Source organism: Phaseolus vulgaris, chromosome 8 (assembly GCF_051622355.1).
Source record: "Phaseolus vulgaris cultivar YP4 chromosome 8, ASM5162235v1, whole genome shotgun sequence".
NCBI classification, from domain to species: Eukaryota; Viridiplantae; Streptophyta; class Magnoliopsida; order Fabales; family Fabaceae; genus Phaseolus; species Phaseolus vulgaris.
In genome coordinates this window covers 59,378,084-59,403,670 of record NC_143505.1, presented here as the reverse complement: position 1 = coordinate 59,403,670, position 25,587 = coordinate 59,378,084, and the positions used below count along the sequence as shown (strand labels likewise).

Genomic DNA, 25,587 nt, shown 5'->3' with positions numbered 1-25,587 from the left:
TCTCATTGTATTCTTTATGCTTTTGCTTTCTGCTTTTACCTACATCTACACTTTCCTGTTGACTTAATTTATTCACTTTTTTCTCCATTTCAATCTTTTACATCAGTTTGAACCTTTCTTGAAGATTAATACTGTTTCAAAAGGAAAGATATGGTCTTACAAGCCATGAAATTTTACAATCTAGTTACCTGGTAAAAGTAAATTTGATGCCTATATCCTACACTTTGAATGTAGCAGTCTTACAAATGAAGACAAACCAAGCATAAATAGAAGTTATATAAAAGTAAAAATCATAATGTTTGAGAAAAAGAACATCAAAAGAGTAGAAAATACCACTAAATGCATATGAATACGTGATGGGGTTTCCCGTTCCCATAATTAGCTCTAGATGACCAAGTGATACATTCTACTCTATTGAGAAAAACATGATTATTCCTACATCAAATGAATAGTAAACAAATGGACCTAAACAAAGTATGGGACATTTTCAGTGGTGGAAATGGATCCAAGGCTCATTGAGCTTTTAGGAGTGTACACAGAAGAAGTTGAAGATGAAGAGAAGGATGAAAGGATAACAGAAGGAGAAGGCAATGGTTTTAGTGGAGGAGCAGGCAATTGTTTTGGTAGAGGAGGAGGAGGAAGTTGAGAAAGACCTTGTGGTTGTGAGTTTGCGGGAATTGCTGCTGATATTGCATCAGCTGAAGAAACCAAAGCTGCATGATTAGAAGAAATGAGACTCGCAGCTTCTCTATATTTGTATTTTAGTATCTCTTCCCTTATTGCATTTAGTTCTGCTTGTAAAGATTGAACTTGTTGCTGCAAAGCTGATATTGCACCCATGCATCCGTATACAGGATCTCTTAGCCTCAGGTTAGCTTCGTAAACAAGGCTATTTGCTGCATCAGCTCTTTGGCCCTCTGGAACCTCCTACACACAAAAATAAAATTTGAAAACAAATCAGTTTTCACTTCAATAAGAACAGTGAATCCAATTGAAGAGAAAAAAAAAAGAGTAACCATTCTGGTGAGTGACCAACCAGAAGCATCTTGGAGACATTGCTTGCACCAAACACTTTGTGAACGGCTACAAACTTTTGAGGCTCGTGTGGTGAAAAATAAGGAGAGAAAGGGCATTCTTCAGCACACCTTCTTCTCAGAAGCTTGCATGCAGCACAAGGGGTTACTGTGTTTAAGGTTATCCCAGGAATTGGACCATAGAAATGCTTCCTTCCCATTTGAGAAGATGCTTCTACCTCTGCTCTGATTTTTGTTATCTCATCTAATCTATCTTTGGGAAAAATACAAAAAACTGCATGTTAAAACCATGAGTCTGTAAAGAAATATATTGGGTGGTGTAAGAGCATGATGCCCTCAGCACCATCACCAGAAACCAAAAACATGGTTAAAACTGTGATATGAATGGTATGCTACTAATTTCAGCTCATGAGTAAGTTGGTTCTTTAGAGAGCAAGAAAATTGATGTCTATTTTTCTAACATTTACCTATCTCTTGATGTCCAAACATGCCTTTTGATTTTCTTGATCAAAGTGTGTTGAGAGGGAGAAAGATTTTGTTTCATACACAGACACAAACAAGATGAGAGAAAAGGCAGGGAAACAAGTCCTTAAAAGGCAAGGTCAATGGAATTATCAGAAGAAAAGAAGTTTGAGATCATATGGATTTTTTTAAAAGAAATATTTAATTAAGGGGAAGGAGAAAACAAAAACAAAATGATTAGGTTGCATTAACCATTTAAAGAGAGAGAAGTAGCACTCTTTGTGAATAGCTTGCACACGTGTTAGTTCTATTGGAAACTGAGAATTTGACTTTGGAAAAATAATACAAGAAACATCAATGTCAGAATACTCAGCAATTGAGTTTTTGTCATAAAAATTATTGGAGAACTATGGGCTGCAAAGTGGTGTGCTTCTTTTTCTTGGTTGTGTTGTATTTGTCACAAAAGTTTTCAAGTAGGAGCCATGTTTGAGGGACCAATTACATTAAAAGATTGCAATTCTTAACTATCTTTGGTCATTTTCTTCCCTTCAACTCTGAAAGTTTAAATTGAAGGAGCAGAAAATTTCAGTTCAGACAATGAAAGATAGAGAACTTCAATCAAACAGATTATGTATTGCACGGACTCACTATCACCATCACCTCTCACATACACACCTTTTTCACCCAAAGTACAAAAGAAGTTAAAAAATATTTAAATAATTTTTTTGAAAATTTCCTCATCATTAAGAACTTTAAAAAAAATGACAATTGTAAAAGAATACTAACCAATCTTGCTTTGGTTTCTCCCCCACAAGGGAGTGATTGCAAAAATATATAATATAATCCTTAATTATTTTTTAAATGTATGTATTGTTTTAAATTAAAATACAATTAATAACTTAATATATAAATTATTTAAAAAGATGTGTAAACTAAAATTGTAAAAAATATTGTAGCGAGTCATTCACAAGTTATCCAAACCTTGTAAAATAAAGATAAATGTTTAGATTAATGTATGCAAACTTATATACAAGAGCTACTTACTAATTGATTAAGTGCACAAGTTTAATTGATTACGAAAATTATCTAACCGATTACAAGAAAATGCATAATCGATTAAAGTAAGGGGTATAATCAATTATGGACTCAAATGTAATTGATTATACCGTTTTAGTTTCACATATTCATGATATCCACGTTGTAAACTCATACAACTTTAAATGGGTTTTTTTCTTTCTTTCATAGACTCACATATACACATATGCTCAAATCCAACAATCATCTCACTATGGTCACAATGTCAACCCAAACTTCAATCTATTTATCAGCACATGCATTTTATTTATTTAATATTTTCCAAGCCATAATCAATTATGGTCTCTATTGTAACTAAATAAAAAAGTGTTCTTAATCGGTTATTCAGTTATGACCACATGTTCTAATCTTCACCAAATTCATGGAAATTGCATGCAATGACATATTCGTAATTGATCTTTCTCAATTAACATCCCACTCCTCCCCTCTCCCTTTTCTTTCTACACAAATTACCTCAAATTCTCCATACCAAACTGCTAGAGTGACCAACATTTCTTAATCCCAAATCTTCTTGCAAAGCGCAACAACCCCATTGAAATAAATGGTAAGAGTTATGAAAAGAATGAAAAGATAAGTCTCATTTTTTATTTCACAACTTTGCTCCTCTCTTTAACACAATTGTACATATTTTATACATTGACAATGAAATAAGTTAAAGGAATTCACTTTCAATAAGGTTAAAAACTTAGACTTTCGATAATCAACCTTTCATTTTTATTATTAATGTTACCAAAACTAATAAGGAAAAAATATTTTTCAATAACGATTATATCTTGAAATTAAGATTTAATTTTTTGAAGCATGAATTTAAAATATGTTATACTTTTTCAATTTAATTTTTAATTTCCATTTTTTATTATAATTTAATTTTCTTAAAATTAGTATATGAAAAAAAAGTTGAACATGGTTTGTAATTAATTATTCAAATAAATTAGATTTCGTTTTTAAGTAATATTTTAATATTTGTTCAGTTTTATAACATTTTTATTAAATTTTAACTATGAATATTTTGATAATTTATTATATTATTTATTTTATGTTATCACATTAATTAAATTTACCACAAATTTTCACTCATTTTTTTAATCTATTTTAAATTTAAACAATTTTATTTTTCATCCTATTTTACTTTCTTTCTCTCTTTTTTCTTTTTCACTTTCTCCTATACAGTGATTTTTGTATACTAATAGTGTTAGTTCTTTTAGTTTGTGGTTTCACTGTTTATGTGGTTAATTTTCTTCAGATTCCACTTAGTACAACAAATCAGTCAACAAATATGGAGTGAAACTTTTTAAATTTAAGAAATTGAATAAAAAAAAGAAAACAAAAGAAGGGTCAAATTAACCTGTACTATAGTAGAAAATTAAAATTTAAAAATATAAAAAGGGTTAAAGATTCAACTGTGAAGCATGGAAGACAAAAAAACACAATATAAGCACAATTTCTGGGAAAGGGAACATAGAAATTAATTATTCAGCTGTGGGAAGGGGAGAACAGCAAGGCTAAAACATCTTTGTCCCAGGTTTTAGGTCTATGCTCCTATATTTTGTTTGACACAATCAATGAACCATCAATTTACTTCCTCATAATCAAATCATCATTAATTATTGCCAAAACACACACTTTTTCCTCAAAGTCGGCACTTTGCAATTTGAATTTTCACAATTATTTGAATCACTTTAGATCATACCTACAACAATATCAAAGTCAAACCCATTTTTATTACTTTGGATGGATTCTATTTTTTAATACAAATTAAGATCTTAAACAAACCAACTGGATAAAAAAATTATTTGTTTCAATTTGGATCAATTAGTTCTTGTTTTAAGAAAAAAAAAATGCATAAATTTATATATAATTTTTCAGTAAAAAAGGTAAAATAAACGTTTTTATAATATAATAGACTCATACAAACTAGATAAAAGTAAAATTTATGAAAACATTTATATAATTATATCATGAAACCTTACTATTCCATTCCTCTTTTAACATTATATTTGTTTCAGACAATTTATTGTTTACACATAAAGATAGGTGTTAATTTTTATGTTTGTATCGATGATTGGACGTGATATTTCTTCCTCCCACTCATTAAAGTTTTACTTACACCCTATCAAATATATGAAATGACTAAATATTTAATTTAATTTATTTTCTAGAGTAAATTTGGAAAGATTATTTTGAAAAATACATTATGAAACGTATTGTATATATTTTGAAAATTTTATAATATAGAAAAAGCTTCCAAAAAAATAATAAAAAAGTCATTTAAAAAAGGGTAAATCAGTGTTTTTGGAAAATTGTTGGACTGCAAGAAGAATTTTGATAGGGTGTAGAAAGAAATTTGTTTTGAACGGATTAAAAGAAGGCTAGGATGAGACTTGAAACCCACGAGAAACTGAGAAGAGGAGAAAATTAGACATTTACAACTTTACTTTGGATCATTGTGTTATAACATGTTGCCACTTGTTGCATAGTTTCAATACTTATATGCAACTTTAAGCATCAATATCTTTATTTGGAAATTCATAAATTGCATTCCTTTATATATTGTAGAAAAAGGATTATGTCTCATTCATAATTACGAACCTCTTTTATACTATTAATGATATAATTGTTATTTTTTTAAAAAAGATTTTAAGGTAGTTTATATTTATTTCAAATTTAAAAAGTATCAAAAAAAAATGAAAAAAAATATAACAAAAACATGTTATATAAAAATATTTTGGTGCATGTAATAATATATATATATATATCAAAATAATTAATATTTTTATTCACTATTAATTTGAACTGCTCTTATCATTTTAATCATGCTTGTTTTTTTTTTAATTTGAATTTAAATAAATTTAAATTAATTGAATATTAGTTTGATATCGATGATTTTGATTTCATGTAAAATAAATATTAATAAAATAATTTAAATTTATATAGAAGTATAAAATTATATTAAAAATGTAATTATTCTTTAAATTTATGTAATTTTATAAAATGTTATTGATAAAATGAAGAAATAGATGTTATAAATGTTGTTAATTTGGACACACAAAGAAATATGCAAGTCTTGTAAATTAAAAGTAGAGACAAAGATTGCTAAGAATCAATTAGAAGAGAAAAAACGATTTTCAATGTCATATTTTACATCAGACAACTCTACAAAAGATCATTTTTTTATTCAAAAATATATAAACGATATAATATGATTTTGATATCTTTAAAAAGCAAAACAAAGTGTTATATTCAAAGTCAAAATTGAGAATGAGCACAAGAAGAATGAATAGTTGTAATATAAAAATAATTAAATAAAAATTGATTTAAAAAAATAAAAAACAATTAATTACTATATTAATAATAAAATAATATTTAATTTTAGAGACAAAAAATAATTATATTTTATAAATTAAAAAATTATTAATATTTAAAATAGTTGTTAATATTAATAAAAAATTATCAAGTAAATTTTAAATTTGTATTTATCATTCTTTATTAAAATTTTATCTATTAACTACTTTAAATTCTAAATTAATTACTTTAAAATCAACATTATTTTCAGAAACTCCATACTTCTGCCGTTGCAATTTTTGGAGATGTAAAGCTGATGCTATTTACTGTTAGCATCTGTTTTTACCCGACTATAATAAAATATTTTCTTGTAGCCTAAAATTTACATGAAATGGTAGATTATTATCTTCATAGGAGTATTATTTTTATCATGGGGCACACAAGATATTATTATCAAATGCACCAAAATGTTATAGACATTTAAAGGACAAATTGAATGAATAGAAGTACATGATAAATAATAATGAAAAAAAAAATAAAGAAAAAGAATACAAACATTAAGTAGAGAATTGGATAAGGTGATAATTGAAATTGAAATTGAAATTAAATTTGCTTGTTAAACAAAATGACTTTAGAAATGAGTTACGAATACATTATTTGTAAATTCTCTTTTAAAAAAATATTGAATTTTTACTTTAAACTATTTTGGAAAATTTGAGAAAAAGAAATACAGAGAAGATCTTCACTGTTTATTAAATTGACACTGAATTGAAATATATAAAAAAGAATTGAATTGCTTCAAAAAGAAACTAATTTGAAAAATTATTAAACTTAATTGTTTTATTATTTTAGTTTCTAAAAATTAAATTATACTATTAAATTTAATTTAATTATAACTTGTGAAATTAAAAATATATATTTTAAATTTTTTTTTTATAAAAGTCCAAATAGGTTAATAATAAATGCGAGTCTTTGAACTCACACTTAAACTCTAATAAACTATTTACAAAATAGCTTTTAAAAATAAACATGGGGAAATTTATAATAAAGAAATAAAGGAAAAGTTAAATTAATTTGGGTTTGGTATGAAGGGTAGTTTCGAAGTCAAAATTTGCCATTTTGAATAAAAGACTTGATGCCTTGATGTGTCATAACATCCCCTCCACTAATATGCTCTCTGCTGCCGACAATCTTGAATCCTATATTATCCCATTCAACATCTCTTTTACAAAACAAAAATCTTATCAACTTTCAAATTTTTTTAAAAAATCGTAAAATAAAAATTAATTTTATAAAAAAATAATTAATTATTATAGTTATTAAATTAAAGATTATTTTAAAAACTAAAAAAAAAATAGTTTTTAAATTAATTTCTATTATAATTAAATAATTTTTTTAAAAAAAATTATTTCATGATTTTATAATTAAATGCCCTAAAATAAGTAACAACCTGAAAACAATTTTTCGCTTTAATCCATTGATATCATTGTTGGTGAGTTTATTATTCAGACCATGTAAAACAAAATTTGATCAAATCGGATTAACACAAAAGCAATAACCGCCCTTTCGGTTTTCTATAATGTTATGAGTTTTTATGGTATGTAGTAGCTCAACTATAGATAGAAATGGAAAATTTTATTATTCTTTTATTAGAAAAAAAATAAATGATTGTTCAAGGATGTCTCGATCCTATTACAATTAAACATGATTTGTATAATTCTAAAAAATTAATAACATCATGTCAACCCATCTTCTATACAAGATATACACACAAGCAACATAAAAATTATTGGTCTTAAATTCTTAATTATATAATTACATATGAAAAAAAATTCAAAAGAAGCAAGATCTCATATGTTATTGCAATCTGAGACTGAATATCTCCTATCAATTATATTTTCAGTCTTCTCTCCTTCACTCGTCTTTCTGATAAGTCCATGAGGGTGAAATACTTTATAATCCACAATCAAGATTAGCTTAATTAATTTGCAGGTTTCCATAATCTGAAACTTTGACTGAGAGATCGTATAGTCGTGCATTCTGTCTACTACTTGGTCTCCCAGTTTCGGACAGGACACCATACAACATGAGCACCCAGGATTAGTAGTGTTTAACCTTGCTTAGGAGAAATCATTGGAAATAGTTATAGTGGACATCAATCTACTATCAAAACAACAACTAATATTAACAAAAAAAACTTACAATTTTTAAAACAACTAATATACAAAATGACTCATTTCAATCATTTACATACTATAGGTCTCTAAATAATCTAAAGTTTGAATCAGAAACGAAAACCAATTTTGTGTTATAATACAGGAACGAAAAACATATTTAGCCATTCTTTTTAACAGAAAAAATATAAATAAAAAAGAGTATTTTGGATGTTATAATCCAATTACAAAACATTTGTGTGGAGGACGAGTGGTTATACCATATATAGGGTATATGGCTTTGAAATGTAGATATGAAAACACTTGTTTTTAAGTTTTAAATTGTTCCTGCTAGGGAGATGGGACCTAGAGAACTATTGAAGTCTTCTTCTTCTTCCTTTGGTCGGGCAGGTGGCTGGGTGATGAATTGGGATCCTTCTCGTCCTCCTGCTTATCCTTCGGCACTCGGGACTCGGTCGTCGGGTGAACACCGGATGGTGGGGGTACCTGCGAAGGCACTCCGACGCTCAAGTCAGTAAAGCGGGTGGTTAGCTCTCAGGTAGGTGAACAGTAATAATGACATACCTTACTCCTTGGAATGCGTGCTATTTATATTATTCTAATGGGCCTACCTTGTTGGGCCCGTTTATCGAGGTGGATACCGCTTAGGGTTGCATTACCTAATTCTTGATGATGGATTAGCTTTATTGATCTTGGTTTGAGCGTTAATTGTAATGGGGTTCGGCCATCGGCCAAATTCTCATGGTGAGGGCCGGCCATCGGCCAAATAACTGTGGTCTTCGACTGTCTCAGTTAAGTCTCCAAAGGTCTCGGCCACTCGGTCCGTCGGCCAAGTATACAAAGGTCTTGGCCACTCGACCTCTCGACCGATCGGCCGGGTCTCTAAAGGTCTTGACTTCTCGGTCTCTCAGTCAGGTTGACCAGGCATCGGGCAGGCAGGTGGATCCCGGCCTCGTCCAGTACCGGTACATAAATTTTATTCATTGCAACGACTTTGCAAAGTGGAAAGAGACTTTGCATGGCTTAAGCAAGTAATCCACATAAACAAGTGTTGAACGCGTTGTTGAGATGGCAAAATTTAAAGCAATGGATTTTGCTGAGATCTACTCATGTGTATAAAATACATTAAGAGTGACTTCAAGTCTTCGGGGATATATTAATTATAATTTTCAAGAGATCATTTTCCAATTGCAACTGCCTCTTTCAGACTCTTTCTTTCAAAAATTCAAATATTTTAATAACTTTTTTAACAAAACCATACTAGCTTCTGTCCCTTCCCACAACCACATGCCTCAAGACAACATACTTATTTAACATATATTCATTCGAATAACCCAATGCGTGGAATAACATGTATCTATTTTTTTACAGAAATTAATTGCTGAAGATAATAGCATGCCAACAAAACAATTAATGCATTTTCATCTTTCTGTTGTTTTCTATTCATATGGAAAACAAAATTTCCTCTATTTTAGTTTAACTTCATTGATTTTCTAAACCTTGTAACTTTTGTAATACTGCAATAATAAGTCTTACTAAAACTTGTGTTAAAATTAATTTAATATTACTTTAATTATTTATTTTCAGTCAAAAGATTTTACTGCACCAGTGCACTTTACACCCAACCTGCAGCAACTAGCTTTGCTGGTACGCAGTTTTGACCAGTTATCATAGTTTAATTTTGACCATTAAATTCGTAACTTGCAACTTATTGATCCTTCAGTAAAAGAAAATTGGTCCCACACGTTACTTCATACCCATCATCTACTTTATGTCATTCATGAGAAAAATGCAAGCAAACTAAAATCAACACTAACCCATGATTAAACTATATAAACCCAGTAACTCGAGTCTTTCTGAGGAAAACTATATAAACCAGTAACCCAGTAATAACTACTCAATCATTCTATATACTGATTTAAATAAATTCTTGATTTTTAAATTATACTCTATTATCATCGAATATATTTTTCAATTAATCATTAAATCAGTTTTCAAACTTAGTGATAAAGTTTATCTATATATAATTAATTAGTTTATCGCCAAGTTATGTAACAGACATTTGCTCGTGTATATGTCCCTCTGAATCCATGCATTTATCTCAGTTATTTAAGGATTCGCGTGGTGCACCAATGGTTTTTATTGGATAGTTACTCGTCAATATGCACACCTACATACACACATATATATTGTGTTTCTGATTCTGTCTTTTCTTCAATTTGTTTATATGTCATCTACTCGTATAGTATCCGTAGTACAAAAAATTGTTGTATTGTACTAAAATACAGAATATATAGTTTATTCATTTCATTTTGGCATTGTATTCATATGTTTCAAATGTATTAGACATGATCCCCACTGAAATGCAATTCTTTTGTTGATCATAACACTTTGTTGAATGAAGAAAACAGTTTCATTACTTTCAGAAATTAGCATGATAAGTAAACTCTAAGGCACTTAAACTTTCCATAAGTTTATCAATTATTTTGCATAAAGTAGAAAGATTCTTCTGTACAGTTTTGACGGCAACGTATGAGAGAGAGATTAAACTATTGTTTGGCTAACTTTTAACATAATAGTTTAAACGCGTGGAAGCCTCGTGGTAATGTTTAGGAGACTCTGATCTAATGGAGTCCAGCAAAGAGGAGATAGATGAAAGGGAAAATTACAATACCATTTATAGTACTGAAATTAATCTGCTATTACAACCTCATAGAATTGAGGATTCAGTAAGATAAACCTTACTCGTTTAAGATTGGAAGCCATGATAAGTGCAGTATAATTATATAACTGTTTGATGGGTATTGTGATGATGATTTTGTATAGGCTATTGAATCCCAACGTAAAGGCACTAAATTCAAAAGTTTGAAATCAGAGAACAAGAAGAGAAGGAATCAACACCTACAGAAGGTAAGCAAGTTAAAGATATGATGCACTTCATTACTATAAGAATCAGTTTGGCACATACAATCTATCCAACTAGCCACGTTTATTAACACAACAGACAAAAAAACAGCTACAACATGTCACAGAAAATCTCCAAGAAGTACCTTCTTGAACATGGATGAATAGCACCCTCGCGACCTGGCATTACCAAAACACAAATTCGAACTAGTTACCTCACACAGATCTTCATCTTCTACATCCTTCCTCGTGTGTATCATCGGAGAAGATGGCACGGAATATGATCTAGGCCGTGGCGAAGAGAATGACAAAGATGAAGATGATGAAGAAGACGGGGAAGAAGAAGAGTAAGACCAAATATTCTGTGACCCAGTTTGTGAAGGAGCACCATCTTTTCTACGTTTGGGGAATAGAGTTTGCAAGAAGGTAGATTTTGGCGAGTTCTTATTCTTGACCTTGGGAGTGGTCTTTTTGGTAGCATTTTGGAAATAAGAAGGGGGTGGTGTGAGAGGAGGGAGAGAGTTTTCTTTGAATCTAACCTTTGGAGTGCCTGGTTGAGATTCCCACACAAAGGGAACTGAAGCAGATTCAACATGGTAAGCTTCATTGGAGAGATTGGACAAATCTCTCTCTAGCTTATCATGATCAAGGAACATCACCATGTCCTTCTCTTTACTATGAGGCTTTTCTACAACAATGATAGAAGCCCTTTGGAGAGTGTTATTAGAAGGGTTTGACATGCTTAGTTACAAGCTAGCTAGGCTATGTAGCTGTGGCTGGATAGTGTGTATATTATGTATATATGACTATGTGTTGAAGATGGGAAAGTGCAAAAGAGACATGTTCAAAGGGTTTTGGTGTGTGAGGGAGTAGTTTAGGACTCTTTTTTTATGTTAAAAATGGGAATCTATAACCATGGGGTTGGCGATTGGTAGTGGGTGGCCTGTGTATGTTTAAGTGGTTTCCACATTCCAGTGGAATTGGCGATGGTTGAATATGTTACAAAAGAAAGGGAAGTCAACTATATACAATTGTGGCAGGTTAGTTAATGGCGCTTAGTTCACGTAAAGATAATAAAATCACTCTTTAATCATTAATTGCTCATATATTTATAGTTCCTAGGATCGAGTCAGACCGATTTCATTTGTTTAATATTAATATATAATGTAAGTATTATGAACAAAGGATGAAGTGGAATACAAGGCTCTAATCATGCCACTATTTCTTTTCTTTTCCTTTTCAATCTCATCATATTTACTCCAATTTTGAGTCATCATCTCCACAGCTTTGGTTCACTATATACAATAGTCCTGCCAGAAACCCTAGAACCACACACTCAAAGCCAGAATATTGCTGACATATATTACTATAAACTCTCATCTACGAAAATTTTGTATAACTATCTTAATTTAGTAAAACAGTTTATATTATCATTTGTATATAGCCATCAAATCACATGTTTTCGATCAATTTGTTTTTAGTTGGTGCAATGCTTTTCTTAATCTGAGTTAGTTGAATATAATATGAACAAGGAAGAATGATTATGGTTATTGAACCTAAAGTCATGTTGTAATAAGAACCACTGAATCAATCCCGATTGAGAAACTTTTCTTCAAGAAACAAAAGTGTCGGGATAAAACATTTCAATTTAAACAGCAGATAGTTTAACTAACTATAACTCTATTAGTTTCTGTAATATTTTTAAGGATATCTCTGAGAGAAGCGTGTCTGTTCAAAATCTTAACAACCGTGTTAATTAATTTACATTGGTCAAAACATATTCTAAACTCTTGCTAATATGCTAATAAGTTGTTACTTTTAGTTGTAACAACGTCTTCTGAATAAGTCTTGCAATAAATCGTATTGAAAGAACATCCCTTCCCAATGGGGTTATTGGAGGTTTATTATTGCATTACGCAATTCAATGTTTATTTGAATACAAATTATGTAACCTTCCATCTGGAGCAAAGAAAAACATGGCGTATGGCAATAGCAACCCTAATTAATGAATGGAAGAAAGAAGAAGAAGAAGGACACGTGCTACTCCTTCTGGAACCACGTGCTTGTCAGGTCTCTTTTACTTTAATTGTTTTGGTCAACTATTAGATCCAATGCTCTCTTTTTTCCCTCTCCTGCAGGCAAATAAGGAATAATTATAGTTTTTGCATTCAGTCAGAGTTATGAAACTCTTGATGGAAACATTATTTATTGCTGTGAAAGAAAATTGTGAGTGGTTTATGTAGTAAAGAGAAGAAGAGAGTGAACAAAGATGCATGTTACCCACTTCCCAATGGCACTTGCTCAACAAACAGCATCTGTTAGGCCATCACAATCACTGTTAGTACCTTGAATGGAATGCTAACATTTTATTAGTTGAAAGAACAGCAAGACTACAAAAGTGATGAGAAGGCACAAATTGAGACTTTAATTGTGACTGGCTAACGGCACATCTCATAGTAACTTAAATCAGACTCTGGAATTCTTTTCTGATCTCACCATCTATCACAAAAAGTGGAACTTGATTCGGAACTCATCAAAGTCCACTTCTCAAGGGAAAACGATGGATCCATAGTTTTTCTGTAACGAACCAACCAAGAAAAAAGAATACACAAAGAATCTTTGGTCTTCTTCTAGATTATTACCAGCTGAGTTTTATGTGCAGATCGTTCTTATATGATCTAAAATATCCCAAGTTGTGCCAATTGTTTAGTTCCCTACTTAAATCAATGATCTTCGCATATGAACCAGGCTTATAAAAATATATAAAACCATGCATTTTTATTTTTCATTCCTGATCAGGAGAAACATATCAGTTTCAATTTGAATGTTTGATCCGAACTATGATTTCCAGTTAGAAAATTAGTTTTGGTTGTGGTAAAAATTAATTATTGCCTTATCTAATCTTCTTGGTAGTAGTCTTCTCTACAATGATGAATAAAATCACATTTGTCATTGCTAACTGTAAATTTGCAATAGCACTATATGCTATGTTCATAGGGTTTTTTTTTTTCCAATTGTGTATGTACAATTGTCTTTTTTAAAAATTGTCTTCAACTTTAAAATCGATTTATGCACTTCTCAGTGTGAATAATAGTGTCTTCTGGAACTATGATTATACACAGCAAACTATTACAATAGGTGAGGTTTTAAGAAAGAGAAGTGGTCACCAATAAACATGCTTAAATATCAAGTTTTTTCCAATCACAACTTTTCTAGACATGCACTTTCACACCCTATATTCAGTAACAACAATATCATACTAGTTGCAATACTAAGATTTTTCTACAATACTAGCATGACAATAATAATAGTGAAAAACAATCAAAAATCAAACTCTAATATCATTATTGGATATGTGGATAACAACACAAGAACTCAACTAAAATAAAATCCAAAAAAAAACAATAGTATAATTTTACTAATAGATACTCTTTTCTCTAACTCCAAAAAAAAAAACAATAATACCCGGCTATTGAAAATAGGAAAAACAACTAAATGAAAAAATAATTCCCTCTCTTAATTTTTCTATCCAACACTAAAGCAATATAAAAGAAAAGAAAATGATTTAGTGCATCCTAAGAAAACAATGTGTTCCTTTTATCTATGCTTTAGGATAAGATGGAAACGGTAGTTTGATGGGCTAAGACCATGTTAAAAAGGGAGATCAAAGGTGAGGGATAACAAAGAAATAGGTAAAGTATAAATAAAAAAATTATCAACCAAAAGACTATACACAAAAAAAAAAAAATCATTAAATATAAACTAATTAATTTTAGACACAAAAAATAATTAGTCACTATATTAACTAAATTATATATTATTTTAAAAATTAAAATAATTTTTATTATTAATAAAATTTGAAATTAATTTTTAAATTTGTATCTAATTAGCTTACCAAAGTTTTAGCTGCCTATTAATTTAGATTTTAAAATTGATAGTTAAAACATTGGTAGCTAATTAGATATCAATTTAAAAACTAGTTTTTAAAATTAGAAACTAATCTAGATATAAATATTTTTTTAGTCTATAAGATAATATCTAATTTAGTCAATATAGTAACTAATTATTTTTTATCTTGCTGATAAAAAAATTAATTATTTTTTTTATCTCTAAAATTGATTTATATTTAATAATTTTCTTCTTGTGATTTTTCTGGTGAATTTTTGCATTTGTTATGTGAATAGTTATGGATAATTTAAATGTTTTGATGAAATGTTGTATTCAATATAGCCTTGATCAGATACATAGGTGGGTTGTATGAAGTTGAAAGCTTTAGGGAAGGAGTGATGACACAATTTGTCATTCAATCTGGTCTTAAATTATAAGGGAATTCTGCATCTTTATGCTTTTGAAACCTGTAGTAGTTATATGCATTTAAGGAGTTTTTCCAAGAGGATAAGGCTGCAATTATAGGACCTATGTTGCACTTAAATTAGCTTAATTTGTATACAATAGAAGAAAAATGAATTTGAGAAGTGTGAAAGGAGTAGAACTTAGTATTTGTTTTAACAAGTAAACTCAATTTTTTTAACTATATTTAGTTAAATAAAATGTGTCAAATTTGAGTGATTATTAATATGATAAATAATATAATGGTTTTAATAATTTTCTTGTTGATAATAATTTATAATAATACTAATACTAATAATTTTATTTTATATTAATGTATATCAAAATTAAAATATTAATTTAATATTTTGATATAATAATAATGATAATAATAATAATAATTACGATAATAGTGATATTAAAAATGATTATGATAATAAATATAATAATATAATAATTTATGGTAAAATAGTAATACTAATAATTTTATTTTATATTAGTATATATAAAAATGAAAATATAAATTTAATGATTTGCTGTAATAATAATAAAGGTAATAATAAAAATAAAATAATAATTTTATTCTATATTAATATATATCAAAATTGAAATAGTAATTAAAAAACTTAATTAATATTATTATTAACATTAATATTATTAATAAAATTATTAATAACATTATTAATTTTATAATGAATATCATTTATTATTATTAACATAATTAATTGTTATTAATATTAATAATATCACTGTAAGAATGTTAAAAATCGTGATGAAAATTTTTTTTGATGTGTAAAAATAACATTACTTTCAATTAATAGATAAGTAATGTTTTTACATAATTCATTAAATTATTTATTATCTCAGTCACTAATCTAATTTTACAATTCATATCTTCTTTAAACTATTCAGTGCATCCGGAAAAAATTGATTAAAGTTGACTTTAATTGTAACTAAACACATGAGATAAATGAATTTATTAAGAATGACAATAAAGAAACATTTTTATATAGAATTTAGGAGGAGAAAAAGTTATTCATTCCCGCAAAAAAAAAAAAAAGTTGATTCTACAACAAGAAATTTCCATAAAATATTTTTACATATTTTTTAAAAAAAATAGAAAGAAAAATAATTTTTATACAAATTTTTCACTAAGTTTTATGAAGTCTAATAAAATATTTATAAAAAAAAGTCGTACTAAATATTTTAAATCCTAATAATATTTTATTTATATTTACTTATTTAAATTTACGTGAGATTATAAACTGACATCTTATGTTTCTTAATTAAATCCAGATTAAATAAGAATTGAAATTTTAATTCGATTATCGTAAACTTATTTATAACCTTTTAATTTTGAATTTGTACTGATAAGAACAATGTAATTTTAAGTACCGTACATCTTTTTGCATATATGAAGTGTAATATAATTGCACAGATAAATATGAAACATTGTTTGTGTCTTATCTTTTAGTAAAAACTCTATTTAAGTTACCAAAAAAGTTATGATAAAGATTTTAATTTTTAATATATATATATATAAATAAATAAAAAGAAGGGATAAAACTCAAATTTCTTATCTCTATTTACAAGGAAACCTGGTAAGTAGGGAATCTTTTAGTAGATGATACTAAATTGAAAATATTGAAACTTGTAGAAGAAAATTAAAAAATTATTGTGATAATAAACATTAAACTGAATAAAAATATAGATTTAGGAAAAGATCATTTGATTCTGACAAATTAGTCTGAATTTGGTAACTTATATGATGGCGTGTATCGGTTATTCGGTCCAAATCAATCGTCTACCTAAGTAACACGAGATCATCATGACTGCCAACGTGTCTGTCACCTTCCACGTGGCAAAACATCATAAATGCTGCTTAGATACACTACCATGAGGTGGAAACTTCCAAAGTCATTTCTTTTCCTCACGCTTGAATGTGCTTACACGTGTTTGGCTACATTTTCTCTGTTTTCTTAGTGATGATTCAAATAGCCAAAATAGCACACCATGACATCAACCATTCCAAAACATCACAGCAATATCAGTTTATATATGAATAACAAGTAACAGTATTTACTACTAAATTAATTGTTTCTCTACAACCACTCTGTTATATCTCTACTGCATCAATCTCTCTTTTGGTTCTACTCCTGTTCAATCTCAATTCTCAAGGTTAGAGCTTATTTTCATTTTTTTATTTTGTACTTTTTGTTGGTGTTACTTTATGATTTTGATTGTGCTATTACATATTTCAGCACATAAACTTGTCTAGCTAAAGATCACTGAATTATGTGTTTACTTTGAGGCTGAAAACATACATCATTTTCTAAGATTTATGTGTGTTGAATATGAAATCATTTTACATTGAACTGTACTACTTGCAATATATTTAGCATTTTTTTTGTTATTTATATATTATCATAACAAACATGTATTGAACTGAGTTTGATGCTTCTATGCTTTTCAGACTGGCTACATTCTCAGGACAATCATACCATAAATTTTCAGTACACTTCTGAAGTTAGCTCACCTATCTGTGACACACATCTATGTATATATTCTTCAGCTGTGCATGACATAGACACAGAGAGGGATGCAGGAAAATGTGCTCTGTCTTGGAAATCCATAAGGTTATGTTCTTGTTGTTACTGCCCAGCTTAATTGGTTACAGTGGAGCAAAAATCTGTGGCTCATTCTTTTATTATTCCTTGATGTGTAATTGGAATGTGCCTGTTGTGTTAGTACATCACCTTCGTGAAGACGGTTGAATAGTCAGTATTGATACAGGTATTTTAATTGGCTGAGGGAGTGAAATTTTATTTTGCCCAACTTCAATTATGGAGAACAAATCAAGAATCTTGATGCAAAAATATGAACTAGGAAGGTTACTAGGCAAAGGAACGTTTGGAAAAGTCTACTATGGCCGTAGTACAGTAACTAACCAAAGTGTGGCCATTAAAGTGATTGACAAGAATAAAGTTATAAGAACTGGGCAGGCTGATCTCATTAAAAGGGAAATATCTATTATGAGACTGGTCAAGCACCCAAATGTTATTGAGCTTTTTGAGGTCATGGCCACGAAGAGTAAGATTTACTTTGTTATGGAATATGCTAAGGGAGGAGAACTGTTTAAGAAGGTGGCCAAAGGAAAGCTCAAAGAAGATGTTGCACACAAGTATTTTCGGCAGCTAGTGAATGCAGTGGATTTTTGTCACAGTAGAGGTGTGTGCCATAGAGATATAAAGCCAGAGAACATTTTGTTGGATGAAAATGATAATTTGAAGATCTCTGATTTCGGGTTAAGTGCCCTGGCTGAATCCAAACACCAAGACGGCTTGTTGCACACAGCTTGTGGAACACCTGCCTATGTTGCTCCTGAGGTCATCAAAAGGAAAGGTTACGATGGTGCCAAAGCTGACATTTGGTCATGTGGGGTAGTTTTGTTTGTCTTACTAGCAGGTTACTTTCCTTTTCAAGATCCTAATTTGATGGTGATGTATAGGAAGATAAGCAAGGCAGAGTTTACATGCCCTAGATGGTTTCCAGCAGGAGTTCGGAGGCTATTGAGCAAGATGTTGGATCCAAATCCAAACACTAGGATTTCCATGGATAAGATTAAGCAATGTTCTTGGTTTATGAAGTGGCCAAATGGTAGACAGACAACACAAGAAGGGGAAAACAGGAGTGTCTCTCCTTCAATTACAAATCATTCTGAACAATGTGGTGATGGAAGTAATGGTTTAGCAGCAGAAGCAAGGAAAGAGTCAGCTGTGCCAGTAAGTATAAATGCCTTCGACATAATCTCCCTTTCACCTGGGTTTAATCTTTGTGGATTCTTTGAAGACAGCTTTCAGAAAAGGGAAGCAAGATTTACTTCAAGACAACCAGCATCTGTCATCATCTTCAGGCTGGAAGAAATGGCCAATGGGCTGAAGATGAAAATAAAGAAAAGGGCTGCCGGTTTGTTGAAAATGGAGGGCCTTCATGAAGGTAGGAAGGGGATCTTATCCATTGATGCAGAGATCTTCGAGATTACTCCACTTCTGCACTTGGTGGAGGTGAAGAAATCAAATGGAGATACGCTGGAATATGAGAAAATACTAAAAGAAGCCATAAGGCCTGCTCTTAAAGATATTGTTTGGGTATGGCAAGGTGACCAACAACAGTAATCACAACAGTTGGAGCAACCTCAGCAACAACAATCTCAGTCCCAAATACAAATTTTTCTTAGTTTTCAATATCTCAAACCTTATTATTTGTGCATCAATAATATGAAATGCCATTTTAAATTATGCTGTATCTGTATATTTTTCTTCTGTTTTACAATGCCATGACCTTATTGTAATACATAGTCTCAAATTCAGGTGGCAGATGTTTAGTTTTGAATATATATGCATGTTTACTGGTTAAAAACAGGTTTGTAGTGGTAGTGGCTCCAAATGTTTTAAGGACATGAGTGAATAATGAGAGTCATACATACTGTCCTGAGAGAAATCAATAAATTGTGTAGTTTCTTTATCTATTCTTTTTATACAAAGACCTGCTTCTGATACAGGCAAAGGCAATTTTGTCACTAATCATACATGATCAATATCAAGAAACTAATCCAAAAGTATACCCCATTAATTTTCTATGTCTAGAACTGATTTTCACAATCAATTGATTTCAATAATGTTGGGATAAATTAATCTTTATCACAGACTATAAATTATTATTCTTTATAAAAACCAGACAGATTTCTAACTTTCAGAAATGAGGTTATATATTGTGTACAACCAGGAATCTAGATTATATTCTTCCAAAACCAATTCTAATAAACAGAATACTCCGCACAGCAAAAGTTTCCTTGTAGCATTTAAAATCAGTTCCAAATTATTGATGCCAGAATTTTAGAGGCTAAGATATTTTCCTTAGAGTAGGTGAAGCATGTTGCATTATCAACTGGTCATTGGTGGGTTATCCTTGTAGAACCCCGTTCTAGTCTTGTAAGAGTAGATCACTTTAGTCTTCTACTCTATAAAATTCTCATTTCAGTCACTAATTTATTAAAAAAAATCATAAGATAAAGAAGACCAGTTTCTAAGGGAAGAAAACCGTATTTAATTTACAACATTTTCGTGAACTGAGATATACTTTCATCCCAAAACCTCAAACTAATCTGTAAAATACTCTTTTGTTGAAATATTTGTTCTCCTACGGTTTATACATTCACAAACGATTAATCTCTAAAACACATGCGTTGGAGAAATGGTGAGTAAGAAACATGGTTATTTGCGAATCAACCGCACCATATTGGTATTCCATTTACAGCTACACACATAAAAGCAACAAGCAATCACTGGCATATAAGTCTAAATCACATGTTAAGGAACTGGACAGTAGTGTATTGCAGCTAAGTTATGATTATTATCACCATTAAAAGCAACTATATACCATGGGAACCGTTCATTCAGGCTTTGGGAAAGAGGAAGACACTAAGTGCCTCCAAAGATAGCGACCACTAGCCATGTCAAGGAAGGTCCAGAACCCAGATTGCAATGCATCACGAACCAGTAGACTCACCAATTCACGATATGAAAAGACAACATTTTTGTAAAATCTAAAGCATAAACAGAAAGAGGTGGAAAAGGGTCCTCTTTGTACCTTGAATGTTCATTCTTTAAGGTTAGGTGTGTTGTTCATTGTTTTCTTTGTTTGCGTCCAAGTCGGTGTCAGTGGTGTGAGGTTGAGATCTGAGGTTTCTGAGGAACAAGAAACCGGCAAGAGTTGCCGACAAGAATACAAACGTTTGCGTGTGTACATCAGAGGAATCGGGGTATGACTGTGTCGTGGTGTGCGATGCAAGGTGTTGCTGATTTAAGAAGACACTAAATACGTTAAAAGTGGGAATGGACTCGGACAGTAGAAAAGTAAATAAATAAAAGACATTGTTGTTGGCTTAGTCTCCATCAACTTTTGTCCTATCATCAAGTTCATTGAGTTTGTTTTATGAACCTTGCTTAGCACCACATCTTTTCTCTAGTGAACCTTGCTTAGCATCGCTCATCCAACCAATTCCCAACTAAGAACATATTAATTCACATCAAGAATCATCCACGTTAATCAAAGACCATTTAGTCAACTCAAATAATGCCTTAAACAAACTTCACATATCTTAATTGAACCAACCACTTTCCTCCATTTGTTAGAGCCTTGACTGAAAGCAATTTCATTTCGTAAGCATTCTAAGAAAACAATCAAAGGTGCAAGGTTTATTTCTCCTAATCTTTCTTGAGTCTTTTAAACATTGAGTAGTGAGATCCAATTCTTCGAGAACCTAAGGAGGTTCATATCACATGTACTCAAATTATATAGTAAACCACAACACAGCCTTTTGTATAGCATGGATAACTAGCTTATTGTCCATCCAACAAATGTAAACACTTAACTACTAGTAGATATTTCTTTATCTAGATTGTCTCCAAATTTTGAATTGATATAATCTCTAAAAATAAATGTTGATCTTTAAAATATAATACAACACTTAAGATTCCAAAATACTTCTGAATTATACAATTTTTAAAAAAAATTAAATAGATTCTAGATTTCAGAATTCAAAAATTATTTCCAAATTCAAAAATACTTTGAGGAATCTTTAATTTGACATGTATATTTTTTTTTAAGAAACATATTCTAGAATATAAAATCTTAAGGATATTTCCAATCTTCCAGATTTTATAATCTGGAGTTTTTCTAATCACCAATTTCAAAATAAAAAACATCAATATAATATAATATATTTTTAATATTTTAAGAATTTTTGGATGACACAAAAAGTTAGAGTTGGTAATGCAGGCTAACCCACAGTGTATACGTCTGTTTCATATTTAGCCTGTAAAATGAAAGTCGGATTGGCCCATCTTGCGCACAGCGTGAGCTCGTTTCACTGGTCCGCCTCGCTAAGAGGTAACCCGGGCATGCGTGTCAATCTACATAAGAAAAATATTATTTAAAAAAAATTAAAATTTCATTAATTTTCAAAAAAAATTATTTTTTCTGCTGAAAAATTAAAATGGTATTCCTATTTCAATTCATTTAATTAAGATAAAAATATGAATTCAAGTTAGAGATTATTAAGAGGCTTGATTAAAAATAATTAAAGTTTTGTTTTGTATATATTTTTTTTTATATATGTATGTAGATGTATAAGAGTATTTTATCAAAATTTTGCTACAAATTATTTTAATGAAGATGACTAATTTTTTAACTATCTTATTGAAATCTCTTCTTATTAACTTAGAATATTAAAATAAAACATTTTTTTAGTGCACTAAATTCAATATTTTAAAACAAATATATAAGATAATTTGTATAAACTTCTCCTTGAAACTAATTTTCTTTTTCTCTCTTGTGGTGGCTTCTTTTCTTTTTCTCACCACATAAAAAAATATCTCTACCTCTTTCTTTTTTTTTCTTAATTAAGTATTGGTTCCAATAAATTGGTCCACTTTTACATTCTTAATAAGAAAAACAACAATATTAGAATTATATTTCACTCAATAACTATAATATATTCAAGATTTTTTTCAAAGATATATAAATATTACAGTAAAAGCATATAAACAGAAAATTTTCTATAAAGATTATTTTTTAATATGCATTGCTTAAAAATTCATTATGACGCCGCATTCATAGTTAGCGGTATTTATATTATTTCACATATTTTTTCACTTTTTATATGATTAAATAAGAAATAAATAAATTTTTAAATTTTTATTTCATTTTTCTCTTTTTAGATTTCATTTTTTATTTTTCCTATCTTTTACCCTATTTTCCTAAATCAAATTTGTAAAAGTGTGGTTAGTTGCAAATGACATCACACCCAAGAAATCAATTATTTATTTTAATATCATTAGTGGCCAAAAGCTAACCATTGCGTGTCCAAGGCCAAGTCAAATGCATGTTTCATGCTGCGACCCTCACAAATAATTAATATGGGCTTCAATTTTTCTCTCTCATTAAATCTAATTAACTAGATGGAAGGTAACTACAACTGTTAAACTTTTATTTAATTATAAAGGTTAATGATTTTTTTTTATTATAATAATTTTTCAATTTTGTCTAATAACCTTAAATATTTTTAATTTATTTTTTTATAAAAAAGAATTAAATATTTCTTTATCAAATTGAGTTGATTCATAATTACACAGACGACATCATTATCAGTGTTATTATATACTATAAGCTATACTATTAGTACTATTGAATGATTCTCTGATGTGGGACCTTGTGAATATATTTTGGCTATTATTTTTAGTAAATTTTGTCAGTAACCTTTAGTAGCAATTATTAGCATGATTAACACACTAATTTACAACTATCATGCATGACATGACCCACACCTAATGTGGTGATGCAAAATAATAATAATAATAATAAAATACACATTTTGTCCATCAATGACAACCATGTTAGGTAAACCACATATTATTGTATTAAGTTATCTTTCTATTTATTATTTTGAGTTAAGTTATTTAATATCATAGGAGATAATTTTATATATTTTTAAAAATATGATAATTTTGGCTTATTAAAAGAAGATTTGATTTTACTTAAAATGTGCATAATAATATATAACATAAAAGTTTTTATAAAAAAAAAATTATCTTATGATAATTAAATTGGGATGAATTTACCTTGAGTCATTCACTTTAAAACTATATATGAAATCCAAAGTTAAAATTTCCAAGAAGCAAACTAATATGTGGTGTCAAGTTGATGATTGAAATATGGATTCCAACACACCAACCATATTTTGTGTGAAGAAAACAAAAATCGACAATGAACTTGACATATCATGCATTAATAGAGGAACAATCCAAAAATTATAGTATTTGATTTGGATGGGTTTTTTTGTTTAGATCAAGAGTAACATGGTTCAATTAAATGAAAGGTTCACGCAACCATGATAGGCTAGAAATTTGGGTGATTGGATCTGTCTTGTGTACCATACTTTTTTGTGTGCATACCTTAATTATGGAGATTATGGATGAAAACAGATTTATGATAACTAATGTGAAAATTTAGATGAAAAGTTTTGTATCATGCTCGTGAAGGTTGGTGTGATGCAAGTGAGATGTGTACTTCGACCATAGGCATGACACAGTTAATTAACTCAACCTTATCCAATAAATGCTATTACGTAATATTTTATACGTCATGGTAAAAATTGTTTTAGACTACGATATTAAGAATTATAAACCACCTAATAATTTTTCTAACTTGAACAATGATACGAGAAGATGTTTAAAAAGTTGAGGTAATCTTTCAATTATGAATTACTTAAAATTTGAAGAAGAAGAGTTTAATTCTAATTCAATTTTATAAAATTATCTTATAAAATAAGATTGGTATACATTCATTTATATAAATTAGGAAGTGTTTTTATCTTTAGTCATTTGTAATATTATATATCTATGGTTATTTCTTTTTGCATCCCATATCTTTTTTGGCACTCCCATAAGTTAGGTAAAAGACCATCTTGTCCTTAAAAAATAAATTTTAGGTCGTATAATCTTAATTTTTTTTACTATTTACAGTTCTAAAATTGTAATCCATAGGTATTTTCAGATAAAAAATAAGTCAAAATATTTTTTATTTAAAAAAGTAAAATTCAAATTGTAAAATCGAAAAGATATTCTTGAATTCATAAATACTTTTTGGATTATATAATTTAAAAATACTTTTTGGATTCTATAATCCGTGATGTATTTTTTTAAAAATAAGTTTATTATAGATTATAGATTCGAAAAGTAGAAAATATCTTTTGGATTCTATAATCTAAATTTTTTTCAGATTATTCATTCCAAAATGAAAAACATCAATAATATAAATGATATTTTTTTGTATTTTAAATATAGGAGTGCTGCAAAAAAAACTATAAAGATGTAGGAAGAAACAACTTATATTTATGAATGGTCCGATAATAATCCGATAATTACAAGTCCAACAAACTCTTATTATAATAAACCCTAAATAACTTTAAACTTTAAAAAAAAATTAATTTAATTTAATCTTATAAAATAAAATTTACACCCAATAAAATATCAATTATCTCTAATAAATATGGATAGATGTCCATTTAATACTAATTTGAATGTGACCGAAACTGATCATGGAGCTCACGAATCTCAATTTCTTGAGATTGTGATGGTATACTACTCTGATTATTACGGTTAGTGTAATTTGTGGATAAAAGTACCAAAGCAATAAATTCTAATATCTGTCACGACTTCAGATAATTGATATTTTCTTCCTGTAGA

General features: G+C 29.2%; 4 protein-coding genes across 5 annotated transcripts; 1 reads left to right on the top strand and 3 right to left on the bottom strand.

Annotated features, from left to right (window-relative positions):
• Positions 1 to 231: 231 nt before the first annotated feature.
• Positions 232 to 1,726, bottom strand: LOC137826809 (LOB domain-containing protein 15). Of its 2 annotated transcripts, none has more exons than XM_068632945.2 (3): positions 1,502 to 1,726; positions 1,037 to 1,287; positions 232 to 927 (listed from the first exon to the last, which is right to left on the bottom strand). In XM_068632945.2, exons 1-3 carry the CDS (start codon positions 1,521 to 1,523, stop codon positions 466 to 468), a joined length of 735 nt encoding a protein of 244 aa, XP_068489046.1. In that variant the 5' UTR covers positions 1,524 to 1,726; the 3' UTR covers positions 232 to 465. The 2 variants fall into 2 exon arrangements, with proteins under 2 accessions (XP_068489046.1, XP_068489045.1); XM_068632944.2 differs by having other exon boundaries at positions 1,037 to 1,283; positions 1,502 to 1,725.
• A 9,232-nt stretch (positions 1,727 to 10,958) lies between these two features.
• LOC137824582 (uncharacterized) lies at positions 10,959 to 12,004 on the bottom strand. The gene has a single exon (XM_068630246.2). The coding sequence runs from the start codon at positions 11,689 to 11,691 to the stop codon at positions 11,074 to 11,076; it is 618 nt and encodes a 205-aa protein (XP_068486347.1). The 5' UTR covers positions 11,692 to 12,004; the 3' UTR covers positions 10,959 to 11,073.
• Positions 12,005 to 17,301: 5,297 nt separating this feature from the next.
• On the top strand, positions 17,302 to 19,808 carry LOC137825529 (CBL-interacting serine/threonine-protein kinase 2). The gene is made up of 2 exons (XM_068631218.2): positions 17,302 to 17,458; positions 17,754 to 19,808. The coding sequence occupies exon 2, from the start codon at positions 18,124 to 18,126 to the stop codon at positions 19,453 to 19,455; it is 1,332 nt and encodes a 443-aa protein (XP_068487319.1). The 5' UTR covers positions 17,302 to 17,458; positions 17,754 to 18,123; the 3' UTR covers positions 19,456 to 19,808.
• A 729-nt stretch (positions 19,809 to 20,537) lies between these two features.
• Positions 20,538 to 21,498, bottom strand: LOC137825530 (uncharacterized). The gene is made up of 4 exons (XM_090294174.1): positions 21,451 to 21,498; positions 21,281 to 21,347; positions 20,962 to 21,223; positions 20,538 to 20,870 (listed from the first exon to the last, which is right to left on the bottom strand). The coding sequence occupies exons 1-4, from the start codon at positions 21,496 to 21,498 to the stop codon at positions 20,732 to 20,734; spliced, it is 516 nt and encodes a 171-aa protein (XP_090150300.1). The 3' UTR covers positions 20,538 to 20,731.
• Between the last annotated feature and the right edge of the window lie 4,089 nt (positions 21,499 to 25,587).